At 41.0% G+C, this 17,676-nt stretch overlaps 1 protein-coding gene across 5 annotated transcripts in view; it reads left to right on the top strand.

Annotated features, from left to right (window-relative positions):
• The window catches only part of ITSN1 (intersectin 1), a 520,117-nt gene that overhangs the window by 428,529 nt on the left and 73,912 nt on the right, over positions 1 to 17,676 (top strand). For all 5 annotated transcript variants that reach the window (XM_029603536.1, XM_029603539.1, XM_029603538.1 and 2 more), the window contains one exon: positions 10,261 to 10,452. In XM_029603536.1, the coding sequence (XP_029459396.1) occupies positions 10,261 to 10,452 (192 nt within the window). The remainder of the gene's footprint in view (positions 1 to 10,260; positions 10,453 to 17,676) is intronic.

The raw sequence follows: 17,676 nt of genomic DNA, 5'->3' as shown, positions 1-17,676 counted from the left end.
ATTTGAACATAAAACAAGTAGAATCTTTTAAAAACAGAACTATCATTTAGTTGTAACTTAACTGAGCTGAATTAAACAGAACTGGAAAGTAAAGGGATTCTAGGAAATTAGGTATGAGGTTAGGGACAGGGTTAGGAGGCGATGGAGGTCTAAATTAGAGGTGGTAAGAGAGGGGAGAAAGCGCTTCGAATGCAATTAAGAGCAATTATATAGATGGGTAATTATAGTAAGAGCAGAAATAGGGGAAAATAGAGATGGTGTATAGACAGGGGGTGTTGGATAGATAGGGCAGGGCATATAAAGGAGAGGAAAGACATATATATTTCAAGTATAAGCATGTGTGAATAACCATGTCTTGAGTTTTTGCTTGAAAGTTTTGGGAGATGGCTCAAGGCGCAGTTCAGTGGGCATGGTATTCCATAACAAAGGGCCACCAAAGGAAAGCGCTCGTGCTCTGGTAGAAGCATGGTTATATAGTTTGGGCGAAGGGGTCTGTAATGTATAATGATATGGTTCCAGCAGTTAGTGTTACTGGGTTTAAAAAAGGTTTGGTTAAGTTCCTAGAGGATAAATCCATAAATTGCTATGACGGTAACTAATAAGCAATAGTAGGTTGTGATCTATCTAATGTTTGGGCACTTACCAGGTACTTCTGACTTGAATTGGCCACAATTGAAAACAGGATACTGGGCTTGATGGACCCTTGGTCTGACCCAGTATGGCATATCTTATGTTCTTATGGCTTTGCTGCTTCAGCAACTGAAGCTGCAGTAATGGGATTTGCACTACAGAGATGTCAAGGGCTCTTTCAAGGCTTCTTGACCTGGTGAGTCATCAAATTGGGCCATGTTTTTCCTTAGGAAACAAGCATGGCCAGCAAAATGGCACTGGCTGCAGACCGCAGACGAAAAGTGCTCTGCACAACCTGCAACACAAAAATTTGCCGTGAATGTTTGATGGCTCGAGAGGATCTCTGGAGTCATGATTTCCTGCCCCCAGGATGAGTTTGGGGCAGGAGATCAATGATGGGCTACCATTCTCCAGAGAGTCTCAGAGCTCAGAAGAAGGCCTGGCAACCATTTTGCAGCTGCAGGTTATTGAGGAGGAATTGGGCCCCTTCCCCCTCAGCCTGGAGTAGTGAAGTGGGTCAGCAGTAACATATATAGAAACATGGAAATGACAGCAGAAGAAGACCAAACGGCCCATCCAGTCTGTCCAGCAAGCTATCACACTTATTTGTTTCTCATACTTATCTGATACTCTTGGCCTTTATTAGTAACTTTTTGGTTCTATTTACCTTCCACCCCCCACCATTGATGTAGAGAGCAGTGATGGAGTGGCATCTAAGTGAAGTATCTAGCTTAATTGGTATGGGGTAGTAACTGCCGCAATAAGCAAGCTACTCCCACGCTTATCTGTTTACCCAGCCTGTGCAATTTTTTTTTTAGATTTTTTATATTCCGCTTTTCGCACTTTTTTCAGCACTTCAAAGTGGATTACATTCAGGTACTGTAGGTATTTCTCTATCCCCAGAGGGCTTACAATCTAAGTTTGTACCTATTCAGTCCTTGTTGGTTGTTGTCTGAATATACATCCTCTTTTCTTCATCTCCCTGCCATTGAAGCAGTGAGCTGCGCTGGATATGTATTCCAAGTGAAGTATCAGGCTTAATTGATTCGGGGTAGTAACCGCCGTAACAAGCAAGCTAAACCCATGCTTATTTGTTTACCCAGACTATGTAATTCAGTCCTTGTTGGTTGTTGTCTGAATATAAATCCTCTTTCTTTAATTCCCTCCCCTGCCGTTGAAGCAGAGAGCTATCCTGGATATGCATTGAAAGTGAAGTATCAGGCTTATTTGGTTTGGGGTAGTAACCGCTGCAACAAGCAAGCAACTCCCCCGCTTTTTTGTGAATGCAAATCCTTTTTTCCCCATTTCTTCTTGCCGATGAAGCATAGAGCAATGTTGGAGTCGCATTAACCATGTGTATGTTTATTGAATAAGGGTATTAATCTCCAGGTAGTAGCTTTCATTCCCGCAAGCCACCCCCATGCCTATTCTCTTCATTCACATCCTCTAGACTTTATGGATCCATAGTGTTTATCCCACGCCCCTTTGAAAACCTTCACAGTTTTCATCTTCACCACTTCCTCTGGAAGGGCATTCCAGGCATCCACCACCCTCTCCGTGAAAAAATACTTCCTGACATTGGTTCTGAGTCTTCCTCTCTGGACCTTCAAATCGTGACCCTTGGTTCTGCTGATTTTTTTTCCAACGGAAAAGGTTTGTCGTTGTCTTTGGATCATTAAAACCTTTCAAGTATCTGAAAGACTGTATCATATCACCTCTGCTCCTCCTTTCCTCCAGGATGTACATATTTAGATTCTTCTCTCCTCATAAGTCATTCGATGAAGACCATCCACCTTTTTGGTTGCCCTTCTCTGGACCGCCTCCATCCTGTCTCTGTCCCTTCGGAGATACGGTCTCCAGAACTGAGCACAGTACTCCAAGTGAGGCCTCACCAAGGACCAGTACAAGGGGATAATCACTTCCCTTTTCTTACTCGATATTCCTCTCTCTATGCAGCCCAGCATTCTTGTGGCTTTAGCTATCACCTTGTCACATTGTTTCGCCGACGTCAGATCATTAGACACTATCACCCCAAGGTCTCTCTCCTGATCCGTGCACATCAGCCCTTCACCTCCCATCGAATGCAGTTCTTTCGGATTTCCACACCCCATATGCATAACTCTGCACTTCTTGGCATTGAATCTCAGCTGCCATATCTTCGACCACTCTTCCAGCTTCCTTAAATTCCGTCTCATTCTCTCCACTCCTTCCGGCATGTCCACTCTGTTGCAGATCTTAGTGTCATCCGCAAAAAGACAAACCTTACCTTCTATCCTATCTGCAATGTTACTCACAAAGATATTGAGGGATTCTTAGAACAACTTCTGCCCCAGCATTTGAGGGCTCTTCTCTGCCTTGGGAAAAGATTTCTAAAAACATTTTTCAAAGATCTGCAAGCGATATGTATGGGGCAGGGCAATCCATCAGGAATGTCCCCAGCACTTCCAAAGCCTTCTGATTCTTCCACATTGCAAAGCAGAAAAAAGGGCCAGAGCAAGGAAGGAGTGGAGGCTATCAGAAGAGGTGGGTTCTCCTAAGGAGAATTCCTTGGATGGATTTAATATCCCATGGGAAAATGATGCCTCTTTCGTAATGAGGAACGGTCTTCCCTGATGACGCAATCTCTGCGTTAATTGAATATTGGGGAGGACAAGGAAGAGGAGCTCCCCATGTCTGAGGACCCTATCTTGGTCAGCATCCGGAAGTCATCCAGGTGATTTCCCCTGCACCAAACAATGAAGGATTTGATTGATTTGGAGTGGGTGGCTCCTGAAGCGAATTTTAAGGGTTGTCTCTCGCTAGCTAAGCTCTATCCTTTGGAACCTCGGGTGTGTGGAAAACTTTGCTTTCCCAGAGTGGATGCCTTAGTCTGCTCAGTAACTAAAAGGACCACTATTCCAGTTGAAGGTGCAGCTGCCCTTAAGGATGTTTAGTATAAGATGATAAGCTCCATGCTTAAGCAAGCTTTTGAGGCTGTTAGCATGGTTCTTCGGATCTCTGCTTCCTGAAGCATTGTGGTGAGGTATGGTCTTTGCCTCACCCAGGAGGATTCTGATGAGGACTTCTTCCAATTGGAACCAGGGGTCATGTATTTGGCAGATACATGTTTTGATTTGGTGTGCTCCTCGGCAAGGGGCATAGCTTCTATCATTGCTGCTTGGATGCTCCTTTGGATGCGCTATTGGTCAGCAGAGTCCATCTCTAAGATTAACCTAACAAAACTCCCTTTTAAAGGCAGACTTTTGTTTGGAGAAGAGCTGGAGAAGATGGCCAAGGTCTGAGAAGACTCCAAAGCTCCTGGTGGATAAGGCGAAGATTCAGTCTTGGAGCTTTTCTTCCCATGGAAGATACAAGGATCCCAGGAAGTTCAGGCAAGACAAGAGTACTCCAGTCCTTGCAAGAGCTGGGATGAATAGTCAATTTCTCCAAGAGCAATCTGCAGCAGTCGCAAACACTAGAGTACTTAGGCACCCGATTCAATACTAAAGTAGGGCATGTACAAATGATGGAGTCAAGGATTCAAAAGTTGTATTGCCAGACTCCAGCATTATTGTTGGCCAATAATCCAAAGGTGTGGTCCTATTTGAAGCTTCTTAGCTAAATGGCAGTGGCATTGGATCTAGTCCCATGGGCAAGTGTTCACCTGTATTCTCTTCAGAGGACCTTACCCTCCAGATGGAATCCAAAACTATTCCAGATGACTCTCGGTACCAGTAGCAGTCAGCAAGAGTCTACAGTAGTGGTTGGACTGCAGCTGTTTGAAACAGGGAATGGATCTGGAGGACCCAGACTGGGTGACGCTGATTTCAGATGCCAGTCTGATGGGCTGGAGGGGGAAGCACTGTCTTGACATACAGTTATGCTCAGGGGCAATGGTCTCAAGAAGAATCGAGTTGGTCTATCAACAGACTGGAGGCAAAATTGATTTGGCTGGATCTTCCAGAATTCGCACCACATTTGAAAGAATGGGTGGTTTAGGTGATGTCCAACAATGCCTTGGTGGTAGTATACATAAATCGTCAAGGCGGCACTAGAAGTCTACAAATTTCGATGGAGGTAGACGTGATTCTCTCCTGTATGGAGGAGAATTTGTCTGCCTTGTCAGCATCCCATATAGCTAGGGTGGAGAATGTTCAAGCAGATTTTCTCGGTTGACATGTGATAGACCCAGGAGAATGGTCCTTGTCTTGAGTAGCTTTCAATAGTATTGTCGCCAGATGGTGGATGCCAGTACTGGATTTGATGGCGTCTAGCCAGAATGCAAACGTTTGCAGGTTTACAGGACTGGCCGACAGAGGGCATGCTGTACATATTTCCTCCATGGCCTATGATAGGTCAGAGAGTTTCAAGACACTGGGGTTTGGTAGTGTTAGTGGCTCTGGATTAGCCTTGTCATCCTTGATATGCAGCTCTTATGCATCTGAATTGTGGTTGCCCTCTGAAACTCCCAGAACACAAGGAGCTGCTTTTGCAGGATCCGATTTTGCACGAAGACCTGGATCAATTTTTCTTATGGCTTGGCTCTTGAAAGGACACATATAATGAAGAAGGGCTATTCTCTGGTAGTGGTGACTGTTCCCTTGAAGGATAAGATCATGAGAGGTCTAGAACGGGTAGATGTGAATCAGTTATTTACTCTTTCGGATAATAGAAAGACTAGGGGGCACTCCATGAAGTTAGCATGGGGCACATTTAAAACTAATCGGAGAAAGTTCTTTTTTACTCAACGCACAATTAAACTCTGGAATTTGTTGCCAGAGGATGTGGTTAGTGCAGTTAGTATAGCTGTGTTTAAAAAAGGATTGGATAAGTTCTTGGAGGAGAAGTCCATTACCTGCTATTAAGTTCACTTAGAGAATAGCCACTGCCATTAGCAATGGTAACATGGAATAGACTTAGTTTTTGGGTACTTGCCAGGTTCTTATGGCCTGGATTGGCCACTGTTGGAAACAGGATGCTGGGCTTGATGGACCCTTGGTCTGACCCAGTATGGCATTTTCTTATGTTCTTATGAATTATTCCTAAGGACAAGGTCCAGATTAATATGGTACTTTCCTTTCTTCCACAGTTGGTTTCAGACATAGAAACATAGAAATGACGGCAGAAGAAGACCAAACGGCCCATCCAGTCTGCCCAGCAAGCTTCACATATTTTTTTTTCTCATATTTATCTGTTTCTCTTAGCTCTTTGGTTCTATTTCCCTTCCACCCCCACCATTAATGTAGAGAGCAGTGATGGAGCTGCATCCAAGTGAAATATCAAGCTTGATTAGTTAGGGGTAGTAACCGCTGCAATAAGCAAGCTACACCCATGCTTATTTGTTTTACCCAGACTGTTATTCAGCCCTTATTGGTTGTTTTTCTTCTCCCCTGCCGTTGAAGCAGGGAGCTATGCTGGATATGCGTGAAGTATCAGTTTTTCTTCTCCCCTGCCGTTGAAGCCTTTCATAGCAATCAGTGAGATAGTGAAGAATATGTTTTCCTTTGCATTCTTGATGTTTGCAGAATTCTCTTATGATATCTTAAGATCACTGGAGGGTTCTGAAAATCAGATCTGTTTGTTCTGTATAGGGGAATATGGAAGAGTGAGGTGGCATCTAGAGCAACAGTAGCATGTTAGATTAAGGATTTCATTATGCAGCCTATATGGATGCTGGTGCTCCTCTACCTTTGTAGGTATAGGCCCATTCCACAAGAGCTTAGGCTAGCTCTTGAGCAGAATTGTTTGGTATCTCTGTTAGGGATCTGGAAAGCAGCAAATTGGTTGCCACTGCATACTTTTTCTAAGCTTACTGCTTATACCTTTGGACCAGAGAAGAAACCATCTTTGCCTTAGCAGTTCTGCATGGGACTTGGCTGAGTCCCATTCTGTTAGAGAGTGGCTTAGGTACATCCTGATTGTCTGGACTTGCATGACAGAATGAAGAGGAAGGTGAAATAAATTCTTACTTGATAATTTCCTTTCCTTTCGTCCAGTCGTGAGCTGCCTGGCATTACTGATTTCTATCACTTTTTAAACTGCTGAACTTGTATATAAGCAGAGACCTAGTACAGAAGAATGGTTTCAACACATCTTAGAAAGTGAATGTTTCCTTCTGATATATCATCAAGCTGTTTTTCCTTTCTTTCTGCTTCTTTGTTCTTCTGGAAGTCCATTGGTTGGTTGTTAATTGATTTTACTTGAGATTGTCCACACTTAGTTTGTAACAGAAATCCTGGGAGGCTGGTATCAGCACACATGCATATAAGGAGTGACATCGAGTCTGTTGACCTGTCTCTATCTGCTGATCGGTGAGTATAACCCAATGGTCTAGACTGGCCTAACTGGGCTAAAGGAAAGGAAATTATCAAGTAAGAATCAACTTCACTATTTCTTCTTCTCGGTTAAAGTTCTCTTTTTTTCCTTTACTTTTTTCAAGTCTCCAAGAAAAAAAGTTTGTTAGGTGAGTTATAATTTTTAGTTCAAAATTGAGTTTGACATGGTTTCGATCCTCTTTGCAATGCTGGGCCTTCAAAATATGTTCTGTATGGGATACAAAGATGTTCCTAATAGACCACCATGACAACAGCTTAAGAGTTCTAGGCAACTCTTACTCCTGAACATGATCTGCAGCTTTGCTTGAATCCCCCTCCTTATCTTGTTCTCTGATCTTTTTCTGCAGTTCCTGAATTTGTTCAAGGTTTTGAGGCAGCTATCTAAACGAGGGTCTATGGGCTGACTTTCAGCGATCTGCTTTTCTAAGGCGTGTATTTTTATTATTAGTTCTTGGTTCTGTGTTGCCATTAATTTATGATCCCCTTCTTGCAGTGAGCATTTTTCAATAATATCGTCCACTAATATCTTTTTCTAACACTTGATTTAGTGCCTGTAAATGTGATGTATCTTTTTGTAGTAATTCTCAAGTGCAAAGTGGTAGCATATTCAGCTGTCTTAAGGGTTAATTTAGATTCACTAACCAACAATTAGTAATACTTCCTATTTGTAGGTATGTTTCTTTTAAATTCTCACGTGCTCTAGAGATCTAGAATTGCACATCTTCTTTCTTAGTGAAAACATGTGTAATCTTCACTAGCGCTTCATCTTCTAATTCTGTTAAATCTAACCGTGCATCTGATGTCATCCTTGCAGATGGGTATAGCCTAATCTGCCTCTGAGAAACTCCAGACTGTAAATAAGTTTAAGGGTGCAGGGACCTGTCTGCTATAGGATACTTCCAGTTGCCCTCCCACTTTACTTCACGATCATAAGTTCAGGAAAAAGACAACATGTTGTCCTCAGAAATACTTTTATTTATCAGATTTGGCTGGATTTAGAAAATAACAATTCCTGACTCTAACATCAAGGCCCTTAAGCACCAATTTACCCTAAAGAAAGTTCTGTACCATTGGTGGTTTCAAACATGCAATAAACCTTAGCCCGCTTAATATATTAATATTTATGGCTAACTTAACCCAGTCCCAACTTCAGGCGCTATCCCTCTGTTCACCTTGCTGGAGGTCTGGAGAATGTGGGCAGGGGAAAAGGCTGGCTTCTGGGTCTGGTACTGGCAGAGCTACTGGGCTGCTCTCTGCTCCTCACTGCCTCAGATTGCATGTCACTCGATGCCAGGCAAGGCAACTCTTCTCTCCAGTCTCCTGGCCATGTGTAGTCTTCTCCCTCGTCGATAGCAGGGGGTGCTAGGCTGCTTCATGTTCACCCTCTTTTTGGTTCACTCCTCTCCTTTGGGTTCTCCCCTCTTTTGGTTCACCCCTATTTACTCCTGTCTTATACTTTCCAGCTGATAAATATGCATTATCTCGTGCATAATCATAGTGGGTGGAGGTTTTTTGACGCATTGCAGGTCTTTTACCCCCTCCCCTTTTCTTTTGGGGGGGGCCTTGGGGCATTGCAGGTCTTTCCCCCTCCCCTTTTCTTTGGGGGGTCCTGCCATGTCAGTATGCCCCCTTCATCTAAGGGTGGGGGTCCTTCTAACCTTTGGAGTTCCCTTGGCCGGTCCGTGACTGCTGCTTATGAGCTTAAGTGGCTGTATTGTCCCTCTGTCTTGGTTTTATTTACCCAGGCTCTTACAAACAGGCAGATCTTGATAAATATCCTTCAGTTGTGGTTAACAGTTCTCATCTGGCAAAATTTTCTTTTCTGTAGCAGTGACAGTGTTTTTGGCCTGTCAGTACACTGGTCTGCATACTTCTTTGGCTATTATGATTCATATTTGGTGCATTGAGTAGTAAAACATAGGATATCTCCCTATATAGAAATGGTCACTACATGATCAAATAGTACAGGAACCTTGCCTACTTTGGGGCACTCCACAAATAGAATTCTTTATAATGTCCTTCAACAACAACGTCCTGATGTATTGCTCCAGGATACCAGCAAGGAACAGGATTCTGCAGATGCTTTCTTAATTCTTTGGAACCTGAGACTACTTTATATATTTTCCCGAATTCCCACTACTATCCAGGACAATCCAAAAACTAAGAAACATAAAGAGGCCCCTTTCTGTCCTCATCAAATTTGATTTCTGTTACTGTAGCACTTAGCAGTTCAACAAACAATAAGATTGAGGTAATTCAGCTAAATGGCGTTGAATATCAACCATATTGGGGGGGTTTCTTGATAAAGGGGGTGGGGTTACACTGAATTTCAAGATGTAAAAAAACCAACTACTTACAAATATTCCAAATCTGATTTCTAAATCACAAGATGGGATTACAAACACCAAAGCAATCACTATTGGTATCTTTATGGATCACAAATTTGTTTTATTCCATTTGTTTTGGATGTTTGTATATGTGTGTGTATGAAAGGGGAAGTGGGAAATTATAGAGAAGTTCGTGGATGGGAAGAATCCATAGTGGAAATTAGTAAATTGTGTAACTCTGATACCATGTGACACCACTAGAACTATGTTCATTCTCCACAGTTACTTCTGAGAGTGAGCCTATATACTAACTTTTTCCCCCATGGACGCAAGATAATAAATACCCTATAATACTTCATGCCCCAGAGTGAGTTGTTCCTGACATGAGTTTCCTGCCTTGGTGCACTTTTTCTTGAGTAATGGAAGTTTACAATGCAAAGGCTGTCTGGTTGTAAAAGTTCTTCCTTCTAGAATATGCCTAAAGCTGTAGTATTTGCATTTATTTCAAACATACGTAGGTGATAATGACAGAGGAAACCGATTAAGGATACATTTTTGCCAAAGTCAAGGAAAATGTTTCTTTACAATGTGGTAAATTTGTGGTGTAGTCTGTTAAGTGACACAACTTTCATTGGCATTTTAAGAAAAAGCCAATGATATTTCTATCTGATAACGGTATATAGATGGGTAAAATTAGTATAGTCAGCAGAAACAGTAATGGGTGCATAGGATAATTAGAAGGCTTCTGCAAAATTCAAAGGTGCATGATAAAATTGTGCATATGAGCCAAACATTCCCTGAGCCGTCCCAAATATTTTATTTTTTTGTGAAGCATGTGATAAAACACATCAGGCCTAATAACTCCATTTACCTGATTCATGAATTTTGCTGAATGGAGGCCAGCATTAGTCATGTATGTTATTAGATTAAAAAAAAAAAGGGGTTATCATGGAATGATATGCTAAGTTATTTGTTGCTTCCTGTTCCAGTGTGCCAAGTGATTGGTATGTATGACTACATTGCACAGAACGACGACGAGCTGGCTTTTGCCAAAGGTCAGATCATCAATGTCCTGAACAAGGAAGATCCAGATTGGTGGAAAGGAGAACTGAATGGGCAAGTGGGCCTCTTCCCGTCCAACTATGTGAAATTGACAACTGACATGGACCCAAGCCAGCAATGTAAGTAGCTGTGTACACTCGTTTCTATGCAGCCACATCTTGTGTAAAAATGAAACATGCAGCATTGCTGATTCTGCTGCACTTTGCAGAACCCAGAACTTGACCATTGCTGCATTTGTAAAAGTCTCTTTGAAGACCTTCTGTAATGCACACTTTAGTTTGTGTTTTTTGTTTGTTTTTAAATATATTTTGGTTTCATCCCCTTTGTAGCATGCTATTTTTTTTTTTTTTTTTTTTAATCATTTTGGCATCATGCTGTTTTTCAATGCCTGACTCATTTTCCTAGCTTGAATTTTGCTCATTGTTTTGCTTATGTGTTGTTTTCCTCCTTTTTCTAGGAATCATATGTTGTCCATCCCCCACTCAGGCTTGAAAGTCCTCAAAGAGACCCACTATCCCATATCACTGCCCAGAGGGATGATGGGAGATGCAGCCTTGATCATGTGACTTCCAGCATGATCATCTACTGCCTTCTGAATAGAAGAACACACTGCAGAGCAGTTTACCTCATTTTACATTAGTTGCATGTAATCGCAATGTTTTTAGTCAATTATTTGCAGATATAGATGCAAATTTACAAAATTACAAAGGATAGTGGGTCCTTTTGTGGCTTTCCCATTTACTGGAATTAGTGATTCACCTTTTTCGTAGGTGCTTTCAGTAGTAATAAAATTATTTTAAAATGTACATTTTAGTCTTTTTAAGGGAAAAAAATATATATAAATGAAATTAATTCCTTGCAATTTTATTTTTGCAAAAAGACCCACTATCAAGGAATGCTGCATGTGCTTTTAATAACATCTGAAATGTCCATAAACCTGAGACCTGGGTGTTTTTAATTATTATTTTTACTGTGTTCAGTGTTACCAGTTTTTATTCTAAAAAGAATGGAAAACGTCTGCGTACACTTGAGGGAGTTATAACATACCTAGTTATGGTCACGGTTTGGTGTATTAGTTCTCATCTGTATCCGTTTTTTATTTTTTTTTTTTTGGAGGGGTTTTGTTTTGTTGTTCATTCAAAGGTGTGTTTGTGCAGAAGAAGCAAAACTGCCCTCCATAACAAAACCAAAAATGTGCTATCCCTTTATTGTGATGTAACTTGGAAATATCTGTTTTATTTTGCACAAATAGCTGCACCTCTCTTTTTGTATTCTCTCTGGTTTATCTGGGCTTGTTTTGTTTATTATATAATTCGATATGTGGGACGGGTAGATTTCTATATAGAGAATGAACACACTTTTTTTTTCCAATCTCTCTTTATATGAAGTTTTGTTGCTGTTATTGCCTCATTACAACACATCTTTGAAAAAGTAATTACCTGGACAAGAAAGAATGTATAGAACATTTTTTCTCTACAGTTAATGCCAATGTTTACATTTTTTTAACTAGACTGTGGAATTTATACAGACTAACCTGTAATGGAGCTTGCAGTTGAATGATAGAGTTGATGTTCTGGAGCTCTCTTATATCACCTTTGTCTTAGTTGTGAGCTATGAATGAAATGTCCCTTGTGCTGAAGGTGTATAAATACAGAAGAGAAACCATATACACCTCCAGCACAATATAGCAGCTCTACTGATGACACTAACCTTTCGTTCTGTTTTATTGTTCATTACTTTTCATGCTGGTAGCAGTATAGATTTTCCGTTAACATGGTGCAAAGAGCTAGCGAAGCTCCTTATTCAGTTGCACTTCAGTATTTTAATGGATATGAATGTAAAAATATAAATATATAAAACCTGCAGCTTTAACAACTATAATAGAGCCTTTACAATTAGTCACATGTATAGACAATTCAGTTGTGTAATACAGCCTTTACAATTAGTTACATGTGTAGATAATTAAATTCTTCATATAAAAGCTAGACTGAAACCTGTGTGTGTTCTTATTGTTTTGCACAAAGAAGATTGAATATGGTACTACGGGGCAAGTTAAATATGTGCGAACAAACCACAGCACCTACACATACCTGTGAGAAAAACTAGTTCTCCTGTTTGGGTTAGTTTGTGGCCTCAGTATTCAAAACAATCTCATTAGATCATGGTTCTTTTGAGCCTGATTCTTGATGTTTCTGTTCCCTAATGCAGTGCATCACTGAAAGGAAAATCAAAAAGCCTTAGAATATCAACATGTCTTTTGTTCATCTGTTTCTCTCTGCTAAGTCTCCTTTAGTTTGCTCAAAAACATTTTGTTACTTAGGGGCAAATTTTCAGTAGGAAATATGACCCCACAGAGCAACTAATGTGACTGGCTGGATTCACTAATCAACTAAATTTAGTCAGCCAAAGAGTGAGCGGCCTGGGAGCATTGTTATGGCGGGCTTTCAGCTTAACTAACCAGCACCTTTGGGTCCCCTGAAAGGCAGGCCCAGATCTGGTTGGCAAGATTTAGGATGATTTTCAGACAAAAACCTAACCAGCTAGGTTCAGCTGGAAATCAACTGGCCAAGTTTTGGCCAGTTTAGGTGGGTTCCTTGTAGCATTTTGAAAATCCATGCCTTAGATTTTCAGTGTACTTTTTATAGCCGTAGCCTCTGTTTTATTACATCGGTGATAGTGCCAAAACCTTAAATGTTTTCATGTTTCCAAATAGCACAAAATTTCACAATTTATTTCAAGTAGCTTTTAACAATTTCAGCAAATTAAAACTAAATTGAAAACAGTTTGTCAGCTAAAATGTGGTTCCTTGTTGTGACTCATAGAAACAGAAATTGACGACAGTTGCTCATTCTCCCTACCTGCTGCCATACTGCAAACCCTAATTGACTCCCCATCCAGTCTTGCTGCTGCTTCTTTCATCTCTGCTTCATTTCGCCACCTTGCCATCTCTTCCTTTGCTATTATTCCAGAAGTTTCTTCTAGCTCTGCCTTTACTTGTGAGTCCCAAACACAAATCATTGAGAGCTACAAACAGGTCTGGCTTTTACCATATCCACAATGAATATTCATTAGTTGTATTTGAATGAAGTGGCTCTAGTTGGTGAATCAGTTTATATACTTTTGTTACCCTGAAAACCATATTTGTTTGTAGAGCTCAAAAATTAGCATCTGAGATTCCTGAGTCTACATAATTCTTTGTACCATTTCTTTACTCGCTGATCTCCACATCTAGTTTTTTGGATTCTTATTATGTATTCCCACCCAGTTCATTGATCAATTTTCCCATCTGTTCTATTGTTGCATCTCCTTGATTATCTCCTGCTGTGTCTTTGACCTCACTCTGATACTTTTTCCTAGCTGCTTTACTCATTCCCACTGTCCATTCTTTACTCTTTCTTATCTTCCTGCAAGCAGTCTCTTAGCATAGTGCTTCACACCCTTTTCAAGCCCAAGGCACACCTACATTAACAAATACGCTGTATGGCATACTAACCTCCAAAGAGAGGGGACAAAGACACACACAGACCTATCACAATGGAGCAACATTTTAAATTAACTGACGTGGAGGAATGGCCTATTGGTTAGCGTAGAGGGTGGAGAACCAGGAACGCTAGGATTCAAATCCCACTTCTCCCACTAATGATTCTTGTGATCTTGGGCAAGCCATTTACCCTCTATTACCTCAAGTACAAACTTAGGTCCTGATATACTAAGGCTTTTCTCCAATTCTGTGACTATGAGGGAAAATGCTTAGTAAATGAGGCCTTTAGATCATAAACCCTCTGGGGCAGGAAAATACATGAATGTAACTCGCCTTGAATTCAGATTTGCAAAGTCGAACAATTAAATCTAAATTCCAAAGCCAGACATGCCTGTGTTATGGAAGAAGGATCTGGTGATTCCCCCACAGTACAGCTATACGTGTATATATATATATATATATAGAGAGAGAGAGAGAGAGAGAGAGATAATGCATACACACAGAATGATGTGTATGCATTATCTGCTGCTGGATTTGTTCCTCCATGAATTTCACCACCATCTCGATGGCTCCTCCGGCACTAGAGGATGTACTACAAATTGCATTGCACTCACAGCTTCAGTATGTTTTTCAGTAACACTTCCTTGAGCTTTAGCCACAGTTTGAAACTTCATTTTAATTTCAAATCTGAGAGTCTGCTTCCCATAAAATCATCTCAAAACGGATTCCATTAAAAATATAGAAACCACAATACACACAATTAAGCATCATAAGAATCTCACTTTGAGGCCCCTATTCTCTGCTGCTCTTTATTTCATTCTTTCTGCTCTCACTTGTCTTAACATGGGCACATCATGCTCCTCACCCTGCAAATACTCCTGCAACTTCCACTCTTCATTGTCTGTGGATTTCTCCTTCTTTACTCTCAGCTCCTCATCACACATGGATCCATGTGGTGCATGGATTTCTGGTCTGACCTGCTCAGGTGCACCATAACACACTGGTGGGAAAACAGTGTAAAGCAGCAAACGATGAGATTGACATAATTGGCATCCCAGAGACCTGATGGAAGAAAGATAACCAATGGGACAGTGCTATATCAGGGTACAAATTATATTGCAATGACATAGAGGATCAACTTGGTGGGGATGTGGCACTTTATGTCCGGAAGGGTATAGAGTCCAACAGGATAAAGATCATATAAGAGACTAAATGCTTGGTAGAATCTATATGGGTAGAAATCCCATGTGTGTTGGGTAAGAATATAGTGATAGGAGTATACTACCGTCCACCTGGACAAAATGGTCAGACAGATGATGAAATGCTAAGAGAAATCAGGGAAGCTTACCAATTTGGCAGTACAGTAATAATGGGAGATTTCAATTACCCCAATATAGACTAGGTAAATGTAACATCCAGACATGCTTCATGGAGCAATTAGTTCAGGAACCAACGAGAGAGGGAGCTATTTTAGATTTAATTCTTGGTGGAACGCAGAACATGGTGAGAGAAGTAACAGTAATGGAGCCACTTGGCAATAGTGATCATAACATGATCAAATTTGAACTAATGACTGGAAGGGGGACAATGAGTAAATCTATAGCTCTAACACTAAATTTTCAAAAGGGAAACTTTAATAAAATGAGGAAAATAGAAAAAACTGAAAGGTGCAGCTGCAAAGGTTAAGTGTTCAACAGGCATGGATATTGTTTAAAAATACAATCTTAGCCGCGCAGTCCAGATGTATTCCACGCATTAAGAAAGGTAGAAGGAAGGCAAAACAATTAACAGCATGGTTAAAAGGTGAGGTGAAAAAGGCTATTTTAGCCAAAAAAAAAACATCCTTCAGAAATTGGAAGAAGGGTCCATCTGAAGAAAATAGGAAAAAGCATAAGCATTGTCAAGTTAAGTGTAAAACATTGATAAGACAGGTGAAGAGAGAATTTGAAATGAAGTTGGCCATAGAGGCAAAAACTCATAATAAAATCTTTTTAAAATATATCAGAAGCAAGAAACCTGTGAGGGAGTCTTTTGGACCGTTAGATGACCAAGGGGTTAAAGGGACTCTTAGGGAAGATAAGGCCATTGCAGAAAGATTAAATGAATTCTTTGCTTCTGTGTTTACTAATGAGGATGTTGGGGAGATACAAATTCTGGAGATGGTTTTCAAGAGTGATGACTCAGATGACCTGTACCAAATCACTGTGAACCTGGAAGATGTAGTAGGCCAAATTGAAAACTAAAGAGTAGCAAATCACTTACACCAAATGGTATGCATCCCAGGGTTCTGAAGGAACTCAAAAATGAAATTTCAGATCTGTTAGTTAAAATTTGTAACCTATCATTAAAATCGTCCATTGAACCTGAAGACTGGAGGGTGGCCAATGTAACCCCAATATTTAAAAAGGGCTCCAGGGGTAATCCGGGAAACTATAGACCAGTGAGCCTGACTTCAGTGCCGGGAAAAATAGTGGAAACTATTCTAAAGATCAAAACCACAGAGACATGGTTAATGGAACACAGTCCACATGGATTTACCCAAGGGAAGTTTTGACTCTCAGATCTTCATTTTTATGAAGGGATTAATAAACGTAGATGTGTAGTGTAGTGTATTTGGACAAAGTCCCCCATGAGAGGCTTCTAAGAAAACTAAAAAGTCATGGGATAGGAGGCAATGTCCTTTCGTGTATTACAAACTGGTTAAAAGACAGGAAACAGAAAATAGGATTAAATGGTCAATTTTCTCAGTGGAAAAGGGTAAACAGTGGAGTGCCTCAGGGATCTGTACTTGGACTGGTACTTTTCAATATATTTATAAATGATCTGGAAAGGAATACAATAAGTGAGGTTATCAAATTTGCAGATGACACAAAATTATTGAGGGTAGTTAAATCATAAGTGAATTGTGATAAATTGAAGGAAGAACTTGTGAGACTGGAAGATTGGGCATCCAAATGGCAGATGAAATTTAATGTGGACAAGTGCAAGGTGTTGCATAAAGGGAAAAATAACCCATGCTATAGGTACACAATGGGGGTCATTTTCCAAGGAGTTACCGCAGGAGATAATTCCGCAAATCGCGCTAACAGCCGTTAACGCGATTTGTGAATTTTTAATTTTGTATTCAGGGGCGGAGCATATGTAAAGTAGGAAAGAGTTATCGTGTGCCGCGAAACAGCTGCAGTGTTAGCGCGGCTTGCTAGAAGCCGGTAAAGGTTTATTACGGTTCACGATGTTTCCAGACAGCCTGTTTCAGGATCTGCAGGCTGAGAGAGAGAGAGAGAGAGAGAGAGAGAGAGAGAGAGAGAGAGAGAGAGAGAGAGAGAGAGAGAGAGAGAGAGAGAGAGAGAGACGTGCTATAGTGCCTCTTCCCTAGACAGGTATTTGTATCCCTATGGGAGGCCCACCTAGTAACTCGAGGTGGGGATTAGGTATGAGTGTAGGGGGTTGGGGGCCACTTTCACATTCAACATGAGACGTACGAACAGAACAGTGGTCTCCTGTGAAGATTTGATGGCCTTCGGAGTGAGGAAACTCACTCCAAGATGAGATTTGGACAATGTTCTCTCCACCTAGCTTGTTGTTGCCCAGGTAGAGTGTCCATCAAGCTAGGTGGAGAGAACATTGCCCAAATCTCATCTTGGAGTGAGTTTCCTCACTCCGAAGGCCATCAAATCTTCACAGGAGACCACTGTTCTGTTCGTACGTCTCATGTTGAATGTGAAAGTGGCCCCCAACCCCCTACACTCATACCTAATCCCCACCTCGAGTTACTAGGTGGGCCTCCCATAGGGATACAAATACCTGTCTAGGGAAGAGGCACTATAGCAAGTCTCTCTCTCTCTCTCTCTCTCTCTCTCTC

This window comes from Rhinatrema bivittatum, chromosome 5 (genome assembly GCF_901001135.1).
Source record: "Rhinatrema bivittatum chromosome 5, aRhiBiv1.1, whole genome shotgun sequence".
Taxonomy (NCBI): Eukaryota; Metazoa; Chordata; class Amphibia; order Gymnophiona; family Rhinatrematidae; genus Rhinatrema; species Rhinatrema bivittatum.
This window is presented reverse-complemented; position numbering and strand designations above follow the sequence as displayed.